Genomic DNA, 22,667 nt, shown 5'->3' with positions numbered 1-22,667 from the left:
TCCCGGTTTGTTGTCATGTTTTGAAAGTCGATATTTTCAAGACAATTATTTATTGTATTACATACCTTCCATTTTAGACCAATTCACATTAAAAGTCACAGTTATCACAATACTTATAAAACGTGAAAAAAACAGTGGGACACTTCAGTTTTAAAGGCACATTTAGCCTAAAGAATGGACATATGAAAAGGATAGGAGAACATACTGCTGGAGGCGAAAAAATGTTGTATAAAGGTATGAAAATGTAAACAAATTGGTATTTTGACTCTCACAAAATATATTCAATCACTATGACTGTACTAATACAGTATCCAGCAACACAATACCTCGGGTCAACCCGGTATTAGCAGCAAATGTCTTTACACCTGCAGCCTGTTAAATCAGTGCATCAATGCCAAAAAGAAGGCTTTATGCTTCTACTACTTGATTACCCGCCTCTTAATGTTTTAGAGAATAATGTTTCTAATGTTTCTGTATGAACATTTATAAAACACTGAAGCTTTTACAGTCATGATGATTAGACCGTACCTGTTGTCCGAGCTGCCCCCTATACAGTTTGCTACTTACTTGTCATAATTTTTTGTATTCAATTGATTAAATAAATGGATTCAAATTCAAACCAAGGTACATGTATTACACAAAAAGCAGCAGAGTGAGAACTCCATTTATTTGGAATATTCAGACAAAACATGCATACGGTGTGGCATGTGAAAAAGCAGTCTGTTTTCATATACAATGTAGTTGTTTCACACATCTAGTTTTACACGAACTGCCAACGGAAACTCAGAGTCTTATCTTCGTTTTAATAAGTTAACCTTCTATTTTGGTCATTTGGCGTGTAAGAATGTATAAAATTTGAATGGCGCGTGTCTGAACTCTAATGTCCTGGTATTTTTGTTATCATTTAAGTAAAGCAGTCTCGTGTTGACATTATTGTTCGTTCATTAGCCTGACTTCGGCGGTAATATAAATGTGTATTACTAGTTAATATAGAGAATTGTACGGTTATATGGCTGCGCGACAGAGTGCAAGCAACCAAATATACACAACCATAAAAGTGTACGAGTAAAGAAATACAGCCCAATTCTTTTAATTTAGGAAAAACGAAAATTAAAGCAGCCGTTTATATAGATAATGTTAACACTACGGTAATTCAATGGATGTCGACTTTACATATTGCATATTGTGAAAAATGGCTGTTAACATTGAAAGCCTTCTGTTACAAGGTCAAACTGCTATGAAACTATGAAAAATGCTTCAACACTGATGAAACTTTGCACACATGTTGAATAGACCATAGCCTCTGTAACAGAATGCTGACTGCAAAATTTCCTGTTACCATGGTAACGGGGGGACGTCTCTAAATTGCCAAAAATCATTATTTTGCATTGTTTTATTTTTCCATCAAAACTGATTTCAAAGTGCTGCAGTGAGATAGAGTAAAAGGCTTTTCAGCGTCGGTTACTAGTTACCCTAAGATCGACCTGAGGCCATTTATAGACTGTCACATGTTCAAAATTTTCTTGGCGATGAGGGGGACCACCGCCACCTTCAAACCCCCCAGAACGGAAGGGGGCACATCCCCTTCTGGCAACCCCATGATGAACCTTTTTGATGGGGGCGGCGCCGAAAATTGATCACTTTTTTAACAACTTTTCTAAAACGAAAAACAGTGTTGCTGAAGGCTGGATCATTATTAAAAGCCGCTCTAAAATTTTGATATTGACCTTAAACTGTGGAGTTGACCTTCAAAATACTTCCAAATATAAGAACATTTAAGATTTAGAACGGTATATGTGTAGTTAACTACATTATTGTTAACCTCCAGCGTTGTTTACAAGATTTTGCTACGTGAATATAGATCATCTAGCTAGATCTATCAAGATAACTTGATTTAGTACTTAGACCTTTGAGCTTCGTGATTATTTTATCTGAGCCGAACTGTCGCAGACATTGAAGGCCCGCCATATGGAACATAAATAATGAAACTGATTTCAATATAGTATAATAATTGATCAAAGCATGACTGCGAATTAATTATTTTGTTATAAAGCTAAAACATATATAGAAATATTCTAGTTACTGCTTAACTTGTTGGAACCGTAGTAATTAGATTTTGTTATATACCAGTCATGCATGAGCAAGCCTGACACATCGATCCGTGCTGTTTGATCAGGTTCCTTACCGATAGTAGCTCATTTTTTGTATTTATATACATGTATTGAAAAAACTCATCCCACCAAATAAATAAATAAATAAATAAATATAACAACAACAACAACAAAAATGTGGCTGTTCGACGCAGGGCAAATCCATTATACAAATTCAGCAAGTTTAAGGGTTTATTTTCCCTTAAGTACGCTTCAAAAACATTCTAGGTCGTTTTGATTTGTAGTAGATATGCTTCTGATGAAAAAAGAATGTAAGAATGACCCTCACATTTGCCGTTTTGTTTACATGTTTTTAGGCTACCGTTTATATGTCAACAACACCGACGAGTTTTCATATTTTGTTACTCTGCAGATTGTTTCGCAATTTCACTTCTGTTCATTTCCACAGTAAATCATTGAGCGATGCTATATTTATTTCCTTTCTACTATTAGAGTTTCTATTAATTGATATTTGATTACGTGGCGCCGTTTTCGTACTTTTACGGAACTCGGCGAAATACGTCCGGAATGTATCGAGTCCCATAACATTTTCGGTGAAATTATATCCGTCCGTGTCAGTATTTATTTCAGTCATGCAAGTGAAATTTCTATTTAAACAGCGATATGATTATAACATAACATAATTTATATGTTTTTATTTTGCTTCTATTTTGACCAGTAGGTTTGTGTCCCCCGCATAACGCATGACATGCAAGACGGTATGAAAGAAATTATGTACATGTTTCGCAGTAATTTACCATTAAATTTTGTTTACATGTTTAACGCTTTGTTTTATGTTTACAACTTATATAGGAAATTTTATTTTTAAATTAATCCAAACATATTTTTCTTCCCTACAACTAAACAAACTATCTACTGTATAACTAAATGTTTTAACCGTAGAAGAACCTCTGCTCCAGTTTATAGACAAAGGTGCTTATATAACGAAGGCAGAACGCCGCCAAGTTGTCAAATACCATTTGATATCAAGGTAAGCACAATTAATTACTTGACTTTTAATAATTTTATTAAATTTCACATTTTTTTTTATATTTTCACAGAAGCTCGGGACCGAAATCGCGTTTTTTTGTTGCATTATCTTTATCATCTATGTTGTTTTCCCAGCCAGATTTGGCCTTTATTAACATAATCTTAATACAATTCTGAGATGATCCGTTCAAATCAGTTTTTATATCTAACTGCTGATTTAAAAGTGACATAGATAATACAAAAAAAATTTGATATTTTAATATTCAGCATCTAGTAGAAGACTGTACGAAAAATAAAACAGAAGGAAACTGCGGGTCCGACCCGTGTTCCTGAGTATACATTTTCAAAGAAGACGAAAAAATATCGTTAAGTTTACGCAAAAACGTAATTACATTAACACGGGGGTGGAACCCCATATGAATCTCAAAAATGAGCATCGGTAAAAATGATATGTGAATTTCCGCTGCACCAGATGTGAAGCATAACACCAGATATGACTGGAAAAAAAATAGGCCGATCGTAGGTAAGTTTTCATCTTTTTAACCATTTATATAAAATTCAATCCTTTTTTTAAGAAAATCGAAATGTGATTCTACCCTCCTGACTCTCCTCTATATTACCCATTGTTGTTTTGGATTTCTATGCAGTCTTCATCGAGATATTCTTTCCGTCGTGGGTTCTGGTGTGTCCAAAACATGCAATATGAATGAAGAAAATGTCACTAAACGGACTCAAAAAAAAAAACAGATTTTACGAAATGTCACTACAGGTCGATGCTAAACATTCAAACAAATCCTGGCTTAAACATTTATTGAGATTTGGCTACATACAAGGGAATCGCTGTTCAATATTGCATTTGAGCTCCAGATGTGCTGAAGAGATTCATATGTGCATAACATAAAAAATTAGCAACATAATTACGCATCACTTTCATACAGCAATCTAGATTTATTCTATTGTGTATCATTCTGTAATAAATACTATTATCCGAAAAAGACACATTTTCACGAGACGAGCTTGAATAACAAAGTATCCATATAGAAAGAGATATAAGACACTCTGCAATCGAAAGGTTTTGAAAATACGTAGATATGGTGGTAAGGCCTTGCTTATTTTGACTTATTGACGTCGTGTGTACTGTAATCTTTCCCTTTTTATGCCACCATAAATTAATTAATTATTCAATCGACTGCACTGTCTGCTTAATAGGGAAGTAATGTGAAACGTGTTTGAATTTGTTATGATGCTGTAAGAAAGTTAGTGATAAACTTTTAAAAAAAGATCAAAGAAGATTTGCATATTTATTTTCCACATCAAGAAACGTCCCTGCAGAATATTTACATGGTACACTTCATGCCCATAGTCGCAATTATGGGTCAATGCCTATCTGAATTTTATGCCTGCTCTGAAATCCCCCCCCCCCAAATAAAAAAAACAAAAAACAAAAAAAAACAACAACAACAGCTAAAAACAAATTTATTAATGGGTTATGTAATGTGGAAATGGGTTTGCATAAAGTTTTGTCTGGTGCATGGACGTACTTGTTTATAAACCTTTGCGCTAGGAGGCACTGCCTCTATGAATCTTTTCATGAGTAGCATTACTTGCAATATTATCCATTTCAAGTCCCCGAGAAAATAACAATAATCGTTAATAATAGACTTATTGATATAAATTTAAAAATCCATCTTTTGGCATGCCATTAAAATGCTGATGAAACGGCGGTTAGTGTAGTACTGTCGCGCGTCCCAATTATTTACAGCCATGTTTTTCTGTGTCTTTGGTCATCCAACCAATCTGGAACACCCAACACACTTCTGATTGGCTCATGTGATGAGAGGTTTACAATATCGGTAATTGACACGTTACATAAAAAGTAACCGATGTTTCGGGTGGGGAATTTAATTTATGGAGAGAAGCCAATCATAAATTGAAATTTTATGTTTATTAAAATTGTCATTTCTGTTTATCATGCGATAAACATAATATAAGTTATAATATATTGAACTCGACTATTATGTAGAAATATCATGACCTGGAGCGGCATCTCGGGTTTTCCTTACAGACAATGTTCTCGACCCCTATTCTGTAAAGAAAAACCTTCGATGTCGCATCAGGCCATGATATTTACACATAACAGTCTGTCGCTATAACTATAACTTGTGGAATATTAAAGTGATATATATTTTTATGAATGCAAACATTATTATAGAAACATATTATATGACACAATAGCTTTACAAAGTTCAATACTTTCAGTTTGGTTTGTCCAAGTTACATATCATATATTTAGTGAATTGTTTATAATAAGAGTACTATCCGCTCTGCGTCAACATTTTCATGTACTCGGGCATTTTAGTATTTCTAATGCCAGTATAAGCTTGTGAGCCCTGTCACTGCGGTAATCAAACACACTAATGTTACAATTGAACTTTCAGCCAAAGCTGCAAAACCTATATTGTTTCTATACATTGGCTATTCAATGATTATATGGAAGTGGTCCGTAGTTTTGTAGATGGTTTTCTACATCACTTATGAATCTCTTCAGCACATCTGGAGCTCAAATGTAATTTTGAGCAGCGATTCCCTTGTATGTAGCCAAACCTCAATTAATGTTTAAGCCAGGATTTGTTTGAATGTTTAGCATCGACCTGTAGTGACATTTCGTAAAATCTCTGTTTTTTTTGAGTCCGTTTAGTGTTATTTTCTTCATTCATATTGCATGTTTTGGACACACCAGAACCCACGACGGAAAGAATATCTCGATGAAGACTGCGTAGAAATCCAAAACAACAATGGGTAATATAGAGGAGAGTCAGAAGGGTAGAATCACATTTCGATTTTCTTAAAAAAAAAAAAAAAAAAGGATTGAATTTTATATAAATGGTTAAAAAGATGAAAACTTACCCTGCGATCGGCCTAATTTTTCCAGTCACATCTGGTGTTATGCTTCACATCTGGTGCAGCGGAAATTCACACATCATTTTTACCGATGCTCATTTTTGAGATTCATATGGGGTTCATATGATTAATGTACAGGTAAAAAGACTAATACATATAGTTCAAGTGTATTATAAAGCACAGATTAAGCGATGCAATACCTAAGTGTCCGTATGAGCTCTTCAGAATATAATACTTTTTTTCCTGTTTATCATGCCATATACCATGATAGAATTTGATACGAAAATTTCTACATTTCATCATGTACTTTGTGTTTTATGGGAACAATTGTGTTCTCATTCACCGCCATTTAACGATCGTATGATATTTATCTTAGATCACGTGATAAACGGCTTTGGGACAAACAACAATGACTTCACTACAAGTATTGCGCACTTGTTTTGTTCTTTTGTTTATTTTCAGACGGTCCACAATGAGAATTATATGCACGTGCGTTGTGCTTTTTGCTGTAGCATATGCATCTGCAGAAAAGAGATTTTTGAACAGTAAGCACATAAAAAATCAATTTATTTTTCATCATATGTATCAGAATTTTTGTAATGTTTCTTTTGATTATTTAATTAAAGTGTTTTACACAATTGATGCATTTTATAGTTTTTTTTCAAGTTTGCTTTTTTAATTTTTTCTTAACACATATTGAAGCGAACACCATCACACAAAACCACACATGAAGTACATATTATATTTTAATTACTGTTTATTACTAAAGGTCATTAGATTCAAGTTTCATTTTTTGACCTTTCAGACTATGCATGCGGAATAACTTCAACCATTGCCAATTCCATTAAGGCCCAGTTGAAGATCGACGAAGGTTATAAGACAGTTATTTACAGGGACAGTAGGGGATATCTTACTTTCGGAATTGGACATCTCATCACTCACAACGACCCCGAGTACGGGAAGCCAGCGGGAACACACGTGAGCACCTCTCGGATCGACAGCGCCTTCCAGTCAGATGTCACAGCTGCTGTAAATACCTTCCATTCCATCTTCCCTCACTGCTCGAGTTTACCAAGAGAAGTGAAGGAAATCATTGTAAACATGGCGTTCAATCTTGGTGGAGGATTACGTAATTTCCATAACTTTATTTCAGCTGTCAACAGTCATAACTGGAGCAAGGCTGCTGATGAGATGGTGGACAGTGCATGGTACCGCCAAGTTGGAAACAGGTCTGTGAGACTTGTTGCAAGAATGAGAGCCGTTTAAATTCACTTAAAAACTGTGCTATTTTTGCAGCTGATGAATTGTGTTTAATCTCGATTTAACCAGAAACACGGAGAATAAACAATTTTGAAAATGATTATTGTTTATACCTTATCTTTGCATTTTTGCGCATTTGCTGTTAATCATTATACGTAAATCTATACAAAAATGGTGTTTGCTTCTCAAGAAAACAGTTACCTACAAATGTCTTACCTACTCCCTAAATACAATACAATACAATACAATACAAAATTTTATTCAGCATAAAACATAAAACATACTGTATGTTTAGAGTCAATACAAAAAAAAGAAGAAAGTTCAGCGACAGACATGGCAAAAGAAATAAAATTATATCCGAAGAGAGTAGTTCAAATTACATAAAAAATTCTCACAACGGTCTAGATATACTAAATATATTGTTACATATATATATAAAAAAGTTCTAGTTATTAAGGAAAAAATAGAATTGGTAATAAAGATATTTAAATTTAGAGAATGTATTATGAGATGCGGTTTTTCATAGAAAATAAATATATTTTGCTATGTTCAGTAGAACAGATTTACATTTTGATGACATTAATCTTTCGAATTTAGTGATATTTGGCCATTGACAATAATATCTTTTAAAAAAATTACTTCTTAGGTCACGGTGAAATGGACATACTGGCAAAAAATGGTACTCATTTTCAATGGTTTTCATATTGCACGATTTGCAGAGTCTCTGTTCTCTTGGAGTATCATTATATTTTCAAGATTCTATAAAAAGATTATGTGATGAAGTTCTAAATCTTGACATGGAATTCTATATTTCTTATCAGTAATTACTTTCAAATATTCTTCAAATTCGAATTCAAACTTAAAGACACAATATGACTGTAAACGATTAGAGTTATTGATATCAGAGTACCATTTTTGTAAAAGTTATCAATAATTCTCTGTTTAATCAATGAAAAATGAATATCGATTTCAAATTGATCATTTCATACATACAATAAACCATGTTCTTGTAAAATATTTTTTATCTGAAAAGCCCAATTTTCCCCATTATATTTTAAATTGCGATTTGCATCTACTTTTAAAATCCAATAGCTTCTTCTAAGCAGAGCAGTATCATTCTGTTTTAAAATTTTTATCCAGTACTTAATCATATTTATTTTTCGAATGAATAACAAAGGAATTTTTCCTAATTCTCCATAAAGTGTAGATAAATTTGTTGACTTTTTAAACCCAAAATGCGTCTTAAAACTTAGTGTGAATAGCCTCAATATCCTTAGCTTCTCTTACACTTCTGACCCATTGGTAGTTCTACATCGTAAATTTACGAAATAGATTACTAGTATTCATAGCAATTGATGCATGTTGAGCGATGCATTTTTGCGTACGGTTCCAATTACCATTTTTGAATAAAGTAATACCTAGGTATTAAAACCGAAAACTGTTTCTATAATATTATTATAAATTTTGAAGTTATACATGGTGTGCCTCCCATTTTCAAAGATCATCGCTTTTGTTTTTGAAATGTTGATTTTTAAACCCCATAAATTACAATAATTTTCCACACCAGTTAACATAGACTGTAAAGTTTCAGGCGTTTTAGCAAAAATTGCCTGATCATCTGCATACATAAGAATGAACAGTTTTAATTCATTTATAGTAAAAATGCCCTCAAGATCAGTATTTATATTATCTAAAATGTCGTTCACAAAGAGCATGAAGAGCAGAGGTGAGCTGGGGTCACCTTGCTTCAAGCCCACGCCTGAGTTGAAGAATGCAGATGTATCTGACTTATACCTTACACAAGACTTTACTGTTTTATACATTGATTTTATGGCCATAACAAATTTACAACTAACATTATCTGACAAAAGTTTTTGCCACAAAAAGATTCTTTCAATTTGGTCAAAACACTGTTAATAATCAATGAACACACACTATAGTTTATCACCAGAATTTAAAACTTTAGCTATTATAGAATTTAGGATAAATATGCAAACAATTATCGATTTTCCTTTTTGAAATCCGAATTAGGTTTTTGTAATCTTTTCGTGTTTTTCAGTTCATTTCATTAAACGGTTAAGTCATAATAATTATGTGAGTAAGTTTTTGCTATAACATTAATTAAGTAATTCCACGATAGTTCTTTGCGTCATTTATATTGCCTTTTTTGAAAATGGGAGTAATAACCTGTATTAAAAATCACTATAGAGTACAGAATAGGTTCATGTAGAATGTACTTATCTATTCTGTTCTATCTGTAAAAGATAATTAACCTTTTCGGGGCTTTTCATACATAAGTACAATAGTTAAACGCCAATTATGTAATTCACACGAGCGACTGACCTATCGCAATAGCTATTTGTCATAACTTGCGAAAAGTTGACATTATTTGGTTAATCATGGAAATAGAAAAGTATTTAACATTCATTTGAATGAAGAAAACTGACATCTTGATGCCTATCATAAACACTCACGTAGGTCGTTGGTGTTAAGTAGGAATATAATAACTAGTACATGTAGTTGCAGTGCAGTTAATATAAAAAAAAGTAATCAGATGAAGAAAAAAATCTGGACGCATAGTGATCCCTCGGAAGCATTGATCACAACAAAATTAGAAGAGAATTGCAGACTCGATTTGATTGAGTCTATACATGACGGATAATAAAAACGTGCAACATCACTCACGCCCCCTTAACCTCGCGCCTGCTCTGAAAAAAGAGACCGTGGTTTACAGAACGATCTCTAACTTCATCTAGACAAGAAGAATGATATTGTTTGACTGCTTGTGCAGTTATTAATATACGCCCATATACAACTGATAAAAATATAATAAGCATTTTTCTTGCAACCCGTGTTTTTATTTTCAGACGGGATAAAAATGAAATAGTATATCGAAGCTATACCGTTCAGTCTTTTAAAAACATTTGGAACTTCAAATCTTTAACAATTGGATCAAATTTTCACTTATACAGTTACATTGAAAAACATTTATGGCACAGACAAATATGCAATTGGTTTCAGGCGATAAACCAAAGTACTCCATGATAAGCACAAGGTTGACGGATGCTTTCTTTAATGATATTTTAATAGAAGATATCTTTTAAGCATAACACAATAATCTAAAAGCTTAAATAGTTTTAACAATAAATATTTTATCCATTCAGCTGTGGTTAAGTATATGTCATATAAATAAATACGAAGTTATTGTATGTATTTCAATATATCACAGTTTCTTTTTACACTATGCCCTGTAGGATAGATAAACTACAGAATAACGCAAACTGATGACTTCTCCACCTGATTTCTTTCCATCCTGAAAGCGTAAAACAAATATTTGTAGAAAACACTAAACAATATTTTTATGGAGTCCCAGTGCAATACTGATTTCATTTTGACTCGGATGAACATTTTGTTCTAACATCCGAAGGCAGATGTGATATTTATTTTATTATACAATACAGATTTTTTTTGTAAATAGACATTTTTAACATAATTACTAAAACCCCAAAGTTATCAGTACCGTTTGGTTATGTCTGCTGCGAACCGAAAACGGATGTTTCCATGTGACCCCATACGTAATATGATTAACGTTTTGTACGTTTTGTCTAACTTTCTCGCCCAGCATCATAATTAACTAAGATTGCTTTACTGAAAAATGAAAACAGAAATACATAAATGTATATTATCTTACATAGTTCCGACTTTCTCTTTTTCTTCTGCCAGCTTTGTCATTTTCTCTTCATATGCCGCAATTTTCATTTGCCTCTCCATCTGTAGCCTTTGCTTGTCCTGTTCTAGCTTCTCTTTCTTCAGCTCTTGATTCTTCATCTTCATCTCATCATTCTCTTTCTTCCGTTGTAACAGTAGATCATACTCTTTTTGCTTCTCTTCCAACTTTTCTTTCTTTTCGTTTATCTTTAAATGCTTTTCAAGCTGTTTTGCCGCAAGCGCGTCTTCTTTCTGCTTAAACTCTTTGTGTAATCTACATACAATTGAAAAAAAATTGTACAATTGGCTTGTGGAAAAGAATGAAAGTTCCATGATCACCAGCGTAAGAACACATTTGCGAATGTTTAAAAAACAATTTTAATATATCATGTTCTATTAAAGTCGGTGCTATGTGACATTGACTGCAGGTTACATTTCCAACTGCCGTTCCTGAACTGGCTAATTATTACTGGGCTGCAACATTGCTTGGTGGGCTTTAATGATCTTATTTTGACAATGAGTACTTGCGGGTTATAAAAGGGATACTGCCTAATATCATCTTACTAGTAAATATCATCAGGCATTTTCAGCAACTCTTTATTGTTTGTTTTAGAGGTTCATATATTCCTATGCAAATTTTGTCAAATTGAATTAAAGAAGTATTAGTAAAACTGGCTGAACAATGGATAATTTTATATAGAATGCATTTGTTTATCTGTCAGATATACCGAAAACTTACCATGTTCATATTACATGTGTACTTAAAGCTTATGACTTAATAAAGCCCAAATATCAATCTTATAACATGGTTGTTTCTTTCTCCAAACAAGTTTCAAATGAGTTTCTAGTGGTTGTCGAAGTTAATATAAAATGTATTTGTTAATGTTATACATGTATTTGTCTTTCTCTATGTATTATATTATAAAACACTCTAGAATTGAATGGAATAATTTAACCAAATTTGAATTTTAAATATAGACCTAGACCACTTATAAACATTTAGTTAATGCAACCGTAGTTGTAAAACTTGACAAAGACAACAGCGACAGAAAAGGATTGTGGATTTTGCTGAAAGGTATTGCTCTTGAGAAACGTTAAACTCGTATAGAAAAATTTGTCTGGCTAAGGAGGTATTTTTACTGTTTTTTAAAAAAAAACATTTTTTAGCTCTTCACATTTATTGCTTAAGAGAAGTGTAAAGTATTCTTAAACCAAAAGACATTGATTTATGCAAATAGTAACATAATTTATATCATATATCTATATATTCAAGTTTATAGGAAGTTCACTTCACAACTGTTTTACTCTAATGAAACAGAAAAAAACCCCCAAAACTTGCGTTTAAAAAATATTGCGGACACCTTAATATGCTACTATACCAATTATCATTTATAACTTGATTGTTACACTAAATATTAATTATTTTCCAAATAGAATTTTTAACAAATTTTTTTTTTGAGCTTTTAAACAGCTGCTTACGTTCTTTCTGCAATCATTTTGTCCACAGTTAACTCGGCTAAAGCTTGTTCATGGGCCTTCATTCTCGCTTCGTGCTTTTTCTCGAGCTCTAACCGTTTGAGCTCAATCTTGTCTCGTTGAATTTCAAGTTCTTGCTGTCTGGTTTCGTTTTCGGCTGACATCATTTTCCATTCGGCTTCAAGTTCCTGTTGTTTAACGTCTAGCTCTTCCTTCTGTAGCTCATATTTGTCTTCCTTTGAGCGCTGTTTAATCTCAAGCTCTTCACGCTTCTTGTTGATCTCGTTAGATTTCCTGAATAATACAAAACTAAATTAAATTTTTTCAAACTTATTGTTTTAAGTTTTAAGACGTTCCTGGTTCAGAAAAGAAATATTGTTACGTCAATATTTTGGAAACGTTCCCTTTCCTCTCTTTATTATAACATCTAATCTTCTTTTTTATTAAGATTCTATACACCCCTTAGCTTTTATTATTAGGAGAATCAAGTAACAGCGAAATGATATTGACTCCAATGAAAGCAGATGTCCTTATCTTTGCTGTTGTTCATTGCTCCGCGCCGACAGGCGCGAAGCTATTTGTGTTAACTTTTTTGTCCATGGATCCGATTTTTTTTATCAATTAATCCCGTCGATTTACAGCTAAAAATAAATTTTGAATCAAGAATTCCTTCCTATTTCTATTAAGAAAGTCATATATTGGTATCTTCTTCGGTGATTCGAGGCATGTCTTATTAATGAAAGGAACAAATTTCACGCCTCAACCCCTGGGAAGGTCGTATTATTATAAAAGACAAAGAAAAACAATAAATAGAAAAGAAATAAATAAAAAACAACAACCCCCCTCAAATTCGGCTATTATTTCTTACATTTGTATCTTCGAAATGAAATTATTTTTTATAGTTCACAGTGAGTTATTGTGTATTTTATTGTTGTACATGAATTCGAAATAAACAGATGGCCTCAACATTGTGAATTTGTTAGAAAATCTATATAAAGAAGTCATTCGTGTCGCGCTTTGGAAATAAAATAACGAACTTGGGAATTTTGCAGGAAATGAAATGCAAACATATTCAAACAATAAATTGCACTCTTTATAAATTCATAGAAAAAATTAAGTATGCCATTTTTTACGAATTGTTATATCACAGTACATATTATCATTCAGAAATTGTCTTTTCCGTAGGTTCTTTACGGTTTTCTTTTTTACGGCCCCGATTGCTTTTATGACATTTTTAACGTGAATATTTAAATCGACCTAGTTCTTGCTTCCATAACTATATGTCGCTTTTATTTTGACGTTGTGCGACAGTACACGGGTCTAGCAGTAGTTCGCTGTTCAGTCTTTTTATATCTTTTTTTTTGTGCGGCTAAAATCGATCCTGATTTCTCGAATTTTTGCTGTTCTATTAAATACATGTACATTTAATATTCTAATCTCTACCAAAGTTCATGATGAACAATGTCTTTCGTCCGCTCATTCATAAATGATATACAATTCTGGTCATGTCACATAACAGGTCTTGTAAGTCTTCTTTGTATTGGAATAACTTTCCTTACAAGACCTGAAGGCATCAGTGAAAGCATATATTTTAAATGTAATATCTGGCCCCTCTCTCATAGACAGTGCATACGATAAGCATACTTATGCAAATTTAAATGATTTACAAAACATCCGGAATAATGTACAATAGTACATGTACTTAATTTAATTAGACAAAGACATGTGCGTAGGAATGATTTGAATGAGCGCATGTTTTTGCGCAGAGCTCCTAAATTGCTGCACATTGCATCAATATTTGTACTTGCTACTTTAAAATCAAATCAAATGTCACATCAGTATAAATTGGTGCATTATGTACATGATAATATATGAAAATGCTCAAAAATATTGAATTCAAAATCATGTTTTATAAATATTGTAGAATTAGGAAACGTATATATTCTTGATTTATAACATTAGATATTACAATGAATCATAAATCTAATTTGATAAGACTATTGTGATATAGAGGATATTTTGTTTGTTTGCGTGTAAGATGAAATTTTATTTCATCGAGTGGGCTTTAAAAATAGTATTCTCACGAGTGGCGTAGCCACGAGTGAGACTACTGTTTTTAAAATTCACGAGATGAAATAAAATTACATCTTACACAACAAACAAACACATTTTCTTTTTATTTTATGCTTAAAAGAAGTTAAAACGAAATTTCCATAACATTAACGTTAATATTAAAATCTGTTTCCCCATTGAGAACCCCATTTAGTCGGAATATCTCATTAAATACAAGAAGTCTTGAGCTGAAAAATAAGTTCGGCAATCAACGTTAAATGACGTGATATTATTCATTTTATTAAAATAATATGAATGATCGCTTGTTTTGATAATAAAAACAAACAATTCTTGTTGGAGAAAAAGTCCAACCATACATCCATATTTCAGTTACTTATTGCGAAATTATATTAGAGCTGGCTTTGTTAAATGTAAGCGGCAGCCATTTTTTTAAGATGTGTATTTCAAGGGAGGAAAATAATTGTGTTTGATTCAGAGGTATATCATTTGGATTTGTTAGTCATACACCTTTTTTAAAAGAAAGAAAACTCATTTGAGGATTGTAACAGACAAAAAATAAGTGTTGACAGATGTGAAAACCTTCAAAAAGCAGCTAGGAAAATTGAAAACTTTGAAGCTGGCTCAGGAACGCTGGGTTGTTTACTTATTCTTCGGGCTGATGGCTGTCATTGCTTTTCAATTTTTCACAAAGCATACGGCAGTTATTACTCGAAGGATACTTTAATATGACCAAATGTCATCAAGAGCAGTTTTGCATGTGAAAGGAATCTATTTTTCAGACTGTAAAAATGAAACAAAAACATTTAGAGACAAAATTTGGTGATTGGAATTGGAATGAATAGAAGTAAGTTTTCTTCTTTTTTATACTTTTGACATTTAAGTTATTTATCAATGTCAGCTTTCCTTTTTCTTTAAACAGCCTGACATTGTCAGAATTGTCAGCAAAAATAAAATTGAGGTACCACATGGGGAAAATCTTTAAAAAAGCAGTTTCGTCATTGAAAAGTGTGAAATTATATTTTGATAATTTACAGTGTGAAATTATCAAATATAATATTCATGAATAAATCAGTTATCAACTGAAAAGCATAAAATAAAAGATATTAATATCCTGAAAAGAGTATTCGTGTCTGAAATAAATGCACGAAGATTGTTTGTCCCTGAAATTATACACAAAAGGTGTGTGTGCTTGATCGATGCGCATGCCTGAAATATTGCACGAATGGTGCGCGAGTCTAAAATATTGCACGGGTGTGCATGAATTAATGCAGGAATGTTGCGAATGCTTGAAATAATGCAGGAAGGCTGCGAATGTCTGAAATAATGCATGTGCCTCAAACGAATGTAAGAAAAGTGTTCGTGTCTGAAGTATAACATAACAGTGCACGAAGTGTGCGCATGACTGAAATAATGCACAAATGGCGCACATGCGTACCATTATACATGTATAAAAAGGGTGCGTGCGCGTTTCTAAAATTATGCACAAATTATGTGTGTTCTTGAAATAAATCACGATCGGTGCATGCGCATGGTTAAAACAATGCACGAAGGACGTGCATGCCTTATGTATGTATAATCATCCTTCAATAATCTATTCTCGAAAGCTTCCTTGTTGCAATATGACTTAAATCTCGTCCTCAAAATTAAATAAAGTTGATATTATTAAGAACACACACACACTTTACTTTCGAATAAGAATAAACCCTTTATTATATCTAGCTATTATTGTCAGCATGTGGTTAAATGTCGTTAATCTGCTGTTTATTAAAATCATATTCTTTTAGAATTTTGGGTATTTCAATTTTTAAAATCCTAGAAACCATAAGCAAAGTCCATTTAATTCCCGCAACAATACATTCTAATCCCTCCAATTCGAATATAAAATTATTTTTTTTTACCATTTTTATGGAGTTAAGTTTAATATGACAGGTACTCGTTGATAACATATTCGTGCACGAAAGACAACATATTTAAGACTTAAATCGAATGTTATACAAATACACACCTAAAACGTAACTTGGTTACATATTAAGGGATCAAAATGTAAAGTTTAGAAGGTACAAACCAGGAAGAAAGTTTTGTTATCTAGGATTCACGAATGGACTAACTTTCATGCTGCAACACAACCTTTTAGATTATAAAAAAATACTCATAACAGCACATCAATACACGAAATATTGGACGTTTTTATTCACAGTGTATAATTACTTTGAAAGACACACTAGGGCTTTGAAGTCCACGAACTTACATGCACACAGAACCTTAACTAGATTTTTTTCACATGTTCGTGAAGTTGGCAGCCTAGCAGCCTAGCAGCCTGAAGTTGGCAGCCTAGCAGCCTGGCAGCCTAACAGCCTAAAGAAAACTAAGAATAGTACAAACATGAAAACCGTCGGAAATACATTAGTAGCACTTCTTTTAAATTAGATCATTCCACGCCTTTTTCAATATCGTGATCTTTATTTTTTAAGATGTTAAACTTTATCGTAACATATTTTTTTCATTCGACGCTTCGAAATTTGTGAAGTTAGAAGCCTAGCTAGGCTTCACATTCGAAGTGTAAAAAAAAAAACCCCAAAAAAACCACAAAATTCAATATTTAAAAAAAAGTAAAAAGATCGCAATACTGAAAAAAAAAGACGCGGAATAGTCTAAGTATGTCCTACCGATTCATTTTCGACAGGCTGCTAGGCTGCTAACTTCACAAATTTCGAAGTGTCAAAATAAAAAAGTTAATTATTTAAAAGAAATAAAGTACGCGATATTGAAATAAGACATGGAATGGTCTAAGTATTTGCTACCGATTCATTTCCGACGGTTTTCATGTTTGTAATATCCTACTAGACTGCTAACTTCACAAATTTCGGAGCGTCAAAAAAACAAAACACTAAAAAATCAAAGTTCAATATTTAAAAAAATAAAGATTGCGATACTGAAATAAGACGTGGAATGGTCTAAGTATTTGCTACCGATTCATTTCCGACGGTTTTCATGTTTGTAATATCCTACTAGGCTGCTAACTTCCCAAAGTTCGAAGTGTCAAAAACAAAACACTAAAAAATCAAAGTTCAATTTTTAAAAAAATAAAGATTGCAAAACTGAAATAAGACGTGGAATGGTCTAAGTATGTGCTTCCGATTCATATCCGACGGTTTGCATGTTTGTATTATCCTTAGTTTTCTTTAGGCTGCTAGGCTGCTAGGCTGCTAACTTCACAAATTTCGAAGACGAAGAGTAAAAGAAAAAAAAAACAAAGTTCAATATTTAAAAAAATAAAGTTCGCGGTACTGAAAAAAAGACGTGGAAAAGTATGTGCTACCGACTAATTTCCGATGTTTGTATTATCCTTAGTTTTCTTTAGGCTGTTAGGCTGCCAGGCTGCTAGGCTGCTAGGCTGCCATGCTGCTAGGCTGCTAACTTCACAAATTTCGAAGTGTCAAAATAAAAAAAGTTAATTATTTAAAAAAAATAAAGTACGCGATACTGAAATAAGACATGGAATGGTCTAAGTATTTGCTAGGCTAAGTTGCTAACTTCACAAATTTCGAAGACGAAGAGTAAAAAAAAAAAAAGTTCGCGATACTGAAAAAAAGACGTGAAATAGTTTAAGTATGTGCTACCGACTCATTTCCGACGGTTTTCATGTTTGTATTATTCTTAGTTTTCTTTAGGCTGCTGGGCTGCCAGGCTGCTAGGCTGCCAGGCTGCTGGGCTGCTAACTTCACAAATTTCGATGTGTCAAAATAAAAAAAGTTAATTATTAATAAAAAATAAAGTACGCGATATTGAAATAAGACATGGAATGGTATTTGCTACCGATTCATTTCCGACGGTTTTCATGTTTGTACTATCCTACTAGGCTTCTAACTTCACAAATTTCGAAGTGTCAAAATAAAAAAAACAACAAAGTTAATTTCTTTAAAAAATTTAAGTACGCGATACTGAAATAAGACATGGAATGGTCTAAGTATTTGCTACCGATTCATTTCCGACGGTTTTCATGTTTGTACTATCCTTCTAGGCTGCTAACTTCACAAATTTCGGAGCGTCAGAATAAAACAATCATGTTAAGATGAAGTTCAACATCTTAAAAAAATAAAGATCACGATATTGAAAAAGGCGTGGAATGATCTAAAGAAGTGCTACTTATGTATTTCCGACGATTTTATGTTTGTACTATTCTTAGTTTTCTTTTGGCTGCTAGGCTGCCAGGCTGCCAGGCTGCTAGGCTGCCAACTTCACGAACATAAATATTTCAGTCAAATGCTTGGGACTTATTATCGTCATTGATCTATATGAGGTTTCATGTAAATTATTTGTGTCATCCTGGGTGAGAAGATTTGCTTTTTTGAATGCAGATTTAACAGATGCTATCGTGACAAAAAATCTCTTTTAACAAAATATGATAAAACAAGATCAACAAAGAAAGGCGGCGTTCAATGATCGCAACCCTTACATGACCCAGCAACAAGAACCAGTGACAAGGGGCCCAGGCGGAATTTTGTGCCACGAAAATTGTTGGGTAACCCTGGAAAAATAGTTATAGTTAAAATATACAAATAATAGTGTGAAAGTGTGCAAAATGAAAGGAATTTGATCTCGGTGCGCGGTAATTTTCCATAATTTTATCAGAAAAGCATTATCATTTTTATATAAAAGTGGATCAGTTGGATAGAAATTCCATTCCAATTGGCCAACTAGTCAAATTGATTTCAAACACAAAACCACTAACACCAAAATCCAAAGACAAACATGGCTCTGAACAACACTTGTAGATATATTTCATTTATTAAAAGCCCATTTTTCTTTTTAGTTCTAGCATGGATAAGTTTAATTTGTGTCAAACATTTTGAAATAAGGACCTAATGCGAACATTGATCGTCCAAAAAGTATATCCTCCAACTCAGGACAAAAATCGTTTTTTTTTCATTTGTAGAGTTAATATATATTCATTATATCCCATACACGCAACACTCCCGTCTATATAATATAAGCTTAAATAAATTATGAAATAACATTAACTAAATATGATTTATTTCTATAATCATGTTGTAACATTTTGTTATTGCGATAAACGAAATTTTCAAGATATTTCCAACACGTAACCAAAAGCCTTTGTTTCTTTTTTTACCTGAAACATATGACGAACGTTTGACGTATAAAGTCACATGACCTCTGTCAAAAGAAAGCGTCTCAATAAATTACATTAGCCAGCTGGAAAGTTTTCCCCACGCGATAAAATCTTTTTACTTGCGAGATTTGAACCGATAGTGTTAAAAGACCAATCACTTTGAAGTCAGTGGCCTAGAAGTTCGACTATACAGGCCGACCCATGATCCTTTTCAAGGACAATGTGATAGACTATTTTTTTAAAATGTTCTCCTAAAATTTAAAACAAGGAAAAGGATGTTGGTTGCCTTGCTATGCTCCACAACCATTCATGTGTCGCTTTCTAATCATTTAAACTTTTCATTTTATGCTAACTAAAGTGAGAGTATTGTATACGAAGTAAAATAGACAAACCTTTCAGCTTCCAGAAAGTCACACTTTAACGCCTGTTCCTCGGTGATATGCTCATGACCTGAATTACATTGATGGGTCACACCACAACTACACAACGGCATGTTTCAATTACACAACCGACCAATATACGTGTCTAGAATATGTGGAAATACATATAAATACAAATGTTTCTTTTTTGTATATTATAATGTATGTAGAGAAATATAATTGATCTAGAGAAATATAATTGAACAAAGTCTTGTAGTCGTATAGAGGATATTTGTTTGTTTTGCATGTAAATATATTTCACTGAGTGAACACTAGATACAATATTTTCACGAGTGGCGCAGCCATGAGCGAAAATAGAATAGCTGGTGTTCACAAATGAAAAATATTTCAGTCTTAAATGTAAAACAAGTAAATTTTCTTTTAAGTGATTTTAAATATTTATTTTTTTCTGATTTTGCCCCGAAGGGTCCACATTCTCCTTTAAGACTTCATCACATCATGACGTCACATCATCAATTTTGAAATATAGTTCTATTAAATTTCTCTAACTTTGTTACATTTTTTACATGATGTATGATGACACCGACTTTCTTTTCCTAAAGAAGCAACATTTAGGTACATGTAATACGTCATTATTTTTGTCTGTTGTTCCGTTTAGTTCATATGATATTCTTTCCATTCAGATATAGTCCGGCTATAGTGAAAATCATATTTAATAAATTTCGCTAGTGGTTTATCAGTATATAATCATTTGATATATTACAGTAAAACACTGGAAATCTTGAAAGAAAAAATACATACGCGGTAATCTCTCCTGTTATGATTCCCACTTGAACATAAATAATGTCATATTTAAGTTAGGTAAACTAATTTAACACATACTTGATATATACGACGTATATTCAACGATTGCAGATGCATTTATAATGTATTCAAAAAGAGATTGTATTAAATTTGAATTGAAAACAATAAATTATAGAAACATATTTCCGTACTTAATCAGTATCAGTGTGTCCAAAGTAAAACTATAAATCGATAGTTGTACATGTAAACTTCTTGTAAATACATACTTATCTATTTCTTAAAAAGTAATATTTTATGGATTTGTTTTTATTTAGAACAGAGAAGATTAAAATATACTAGATGCGCTCTTTCTTTTTTATGAATTTAAATATAAAGAAACATTGAGAAAATGAATTTTTGGGCTTAATGGGATTTAAGATACGGAACTGTACAAAATTGCTTCATTGTAATATCAAAGAACTCCTCACGACGTTACTCGCAAAATACTAGTGATTTTTAGTTTCCAAAATTTCGGTTATATTCGTAAATGAAACAACATACATTTTAACAGTAACACTGTTTATAAGTTCGGACAAACTTTTACACTGACTTTAATGTCGCAAAAAATATATGAAAATTTGCAATTGTGTAAAAGTACCATATGTAAGACACATACAAAATACAGACCAAATATCAACGGATTTTACTGAATGTATGTTTTTGAACAATATAACATTCATCTTATTTTGGAAAAAAAACGCATTGCGTGATTTATAAACAAGTGCAACTTTTAATTCAGAAATAATCTCGAACAAGATATCAAATCAAATACTGTATTGTTTTTTTTTGAAAATATTACATTTTATTACGATAAAATACTCACAAATAATATTTTAACTCATATACGAGTATTGTATAATTTATAAATGATATTACACTTTATTCAGGCACAATTCTTACAAATAAGTTATTAAGTAAAAACTTGTATGTTTTTTAATTCAGATATTATACTCACAAATAAGTCAAATATAGTATTGTTTATAAATAATATAACATCTAATTCGGAAATAACACTCACAAAAAGGTTATAAATCCAATATTATATGGTTTATAAAGATTGTACGTACATGCTACAATCGTTCATATTTTAGGGTATTTAACAATGTAACGTTGTTTTATATAAGACTACAAGTGCTCCTTTATAAATGTTATCATCTATCAGATAAGATATACGTGTATAGTCATGATGAGCTATTTTGCCACTGTGAGTAAATTTATGGGGTAATCAATACACACGGGGGACAGTTTAATGATAATGATATCATATTTGCTCATTTTTGTCCCGAAAATAAAGCGAAATTTTATCCTTTTTCTCAAAAACTTTATTCGGAGTGACTAGGCCTCTTTGAACAAGGTTACACTAGTACCTGACGGAAATCGTTTGTATGTATTAGATCTTAGTCCGTAAAATGATCACATGTTTATTATAATAAATATATTTTTTATTTTACAGAGATTTGTTTACATACAGTTACTTTAAGTAAACCTTAATAGAATAAAACTATTATAGAAGGCTGAGGAGTACAAAAATATAAGGTAACCAAAAAAAAAAAAAAAAAATTATTGACAGAAAATGTGTTTTAAAGCAACTTTTTCTTTTCTTTGTAGCTCAAAAGTTTGATTTTCTTCCTTTTATTGATGCATTATGCACGCATGTGAGTGGAAAAAGAGACGAATTTGAGAAACAAATCTTTCCACCTGTTGAAATAAATCTAACGTCAAAACGTACTTTATATATACTCGAACAAGAAGTAT

General features: G+C 32.2%; 2 protein-coding genes across 3 annotated transcripts; one reads left to right on the top strand and one right to left on the bottom strand.

Annotated features, from left to right (window-relative positions):
- The first annotated feature begins 6,430 nt into the window (after window positions 1–6,430).
- Window positions 6,431–7,401, top strand: LOC132752673 (probable T4-type lysozyme 1). The gene is made up of 2 exons (XM_060743033.1): window positions 6,431–6,586; window positions 6,847–7,401. The coding sequence occupies exons 1-2, from the start codon at window positions 6,451–6,453 to the stop codon at window positions 7,305–7,307; spliced, it is 597 nt and encodes a 198-aa protein (XP_060599016.1). The 5' UTR covers window positions 6,431–6,450; the 3' UTR covers window positions 7,308–7,401.
- A 141-nt stretch (window positions 7,402–7,542) lies between these two features.
- LOC132752672 (inner centromere protein-like) lies at window positions 7,543–22,085 on the bottom strand. Of its 2 annotated transcripts, none has more exons than XM_060743031.1 (5): window positions 21,931–22,085; window positions 20,082–20,214; window positions 12,489–12,779; window positions 10,993–11,283; window positions 7,543–10,614 (listed from the first exon to the last, which is right to left on the bottom strand). In XM_060743031.1, exons 2-5 carry the CDS (start codon window positions 20,180–20,182, stop codon window positions 10,566–10,568), a joined length of 732 nt encoding a protein of 243 aa, XP_060599014.1. In that variant the 5' UTR covers window positions 20,183–20,214; window positions 21,931–22,085; the 3' UTR covers window positions 7,543–10,565. The 2 variants fall into 2 exon arrangements, with proteins under 2 accessions (XP_060599014.1, XP_060599015.1); XM_060743032.1 differs by having other exon boundaries at window positions 21,980–21,998.
- Between the last annotated feature and the right edge of the window lie 582 nt (window positions 22,086–22,667).

Source organism: Ruditapes philippinarum, unplaced genomic scaffold, assembly GCF_026571515.1.
Source record: "Ruditapes philippinarum isolate M1 unplaced genomic scaffold, ASM2657151v2 ctg1109_1_1_1_1, whole genome shotgun sequence".
Taxonomy (NCBI): Eukaryota; Metazoa; Mollusca; class Bivalvia; order Venerida; family Veneridae; genus Ruditapes; species Ruditapes philippinarum.
This window is presented reverse-complemented; position numbering and strand designations above follow the sequence as displayed.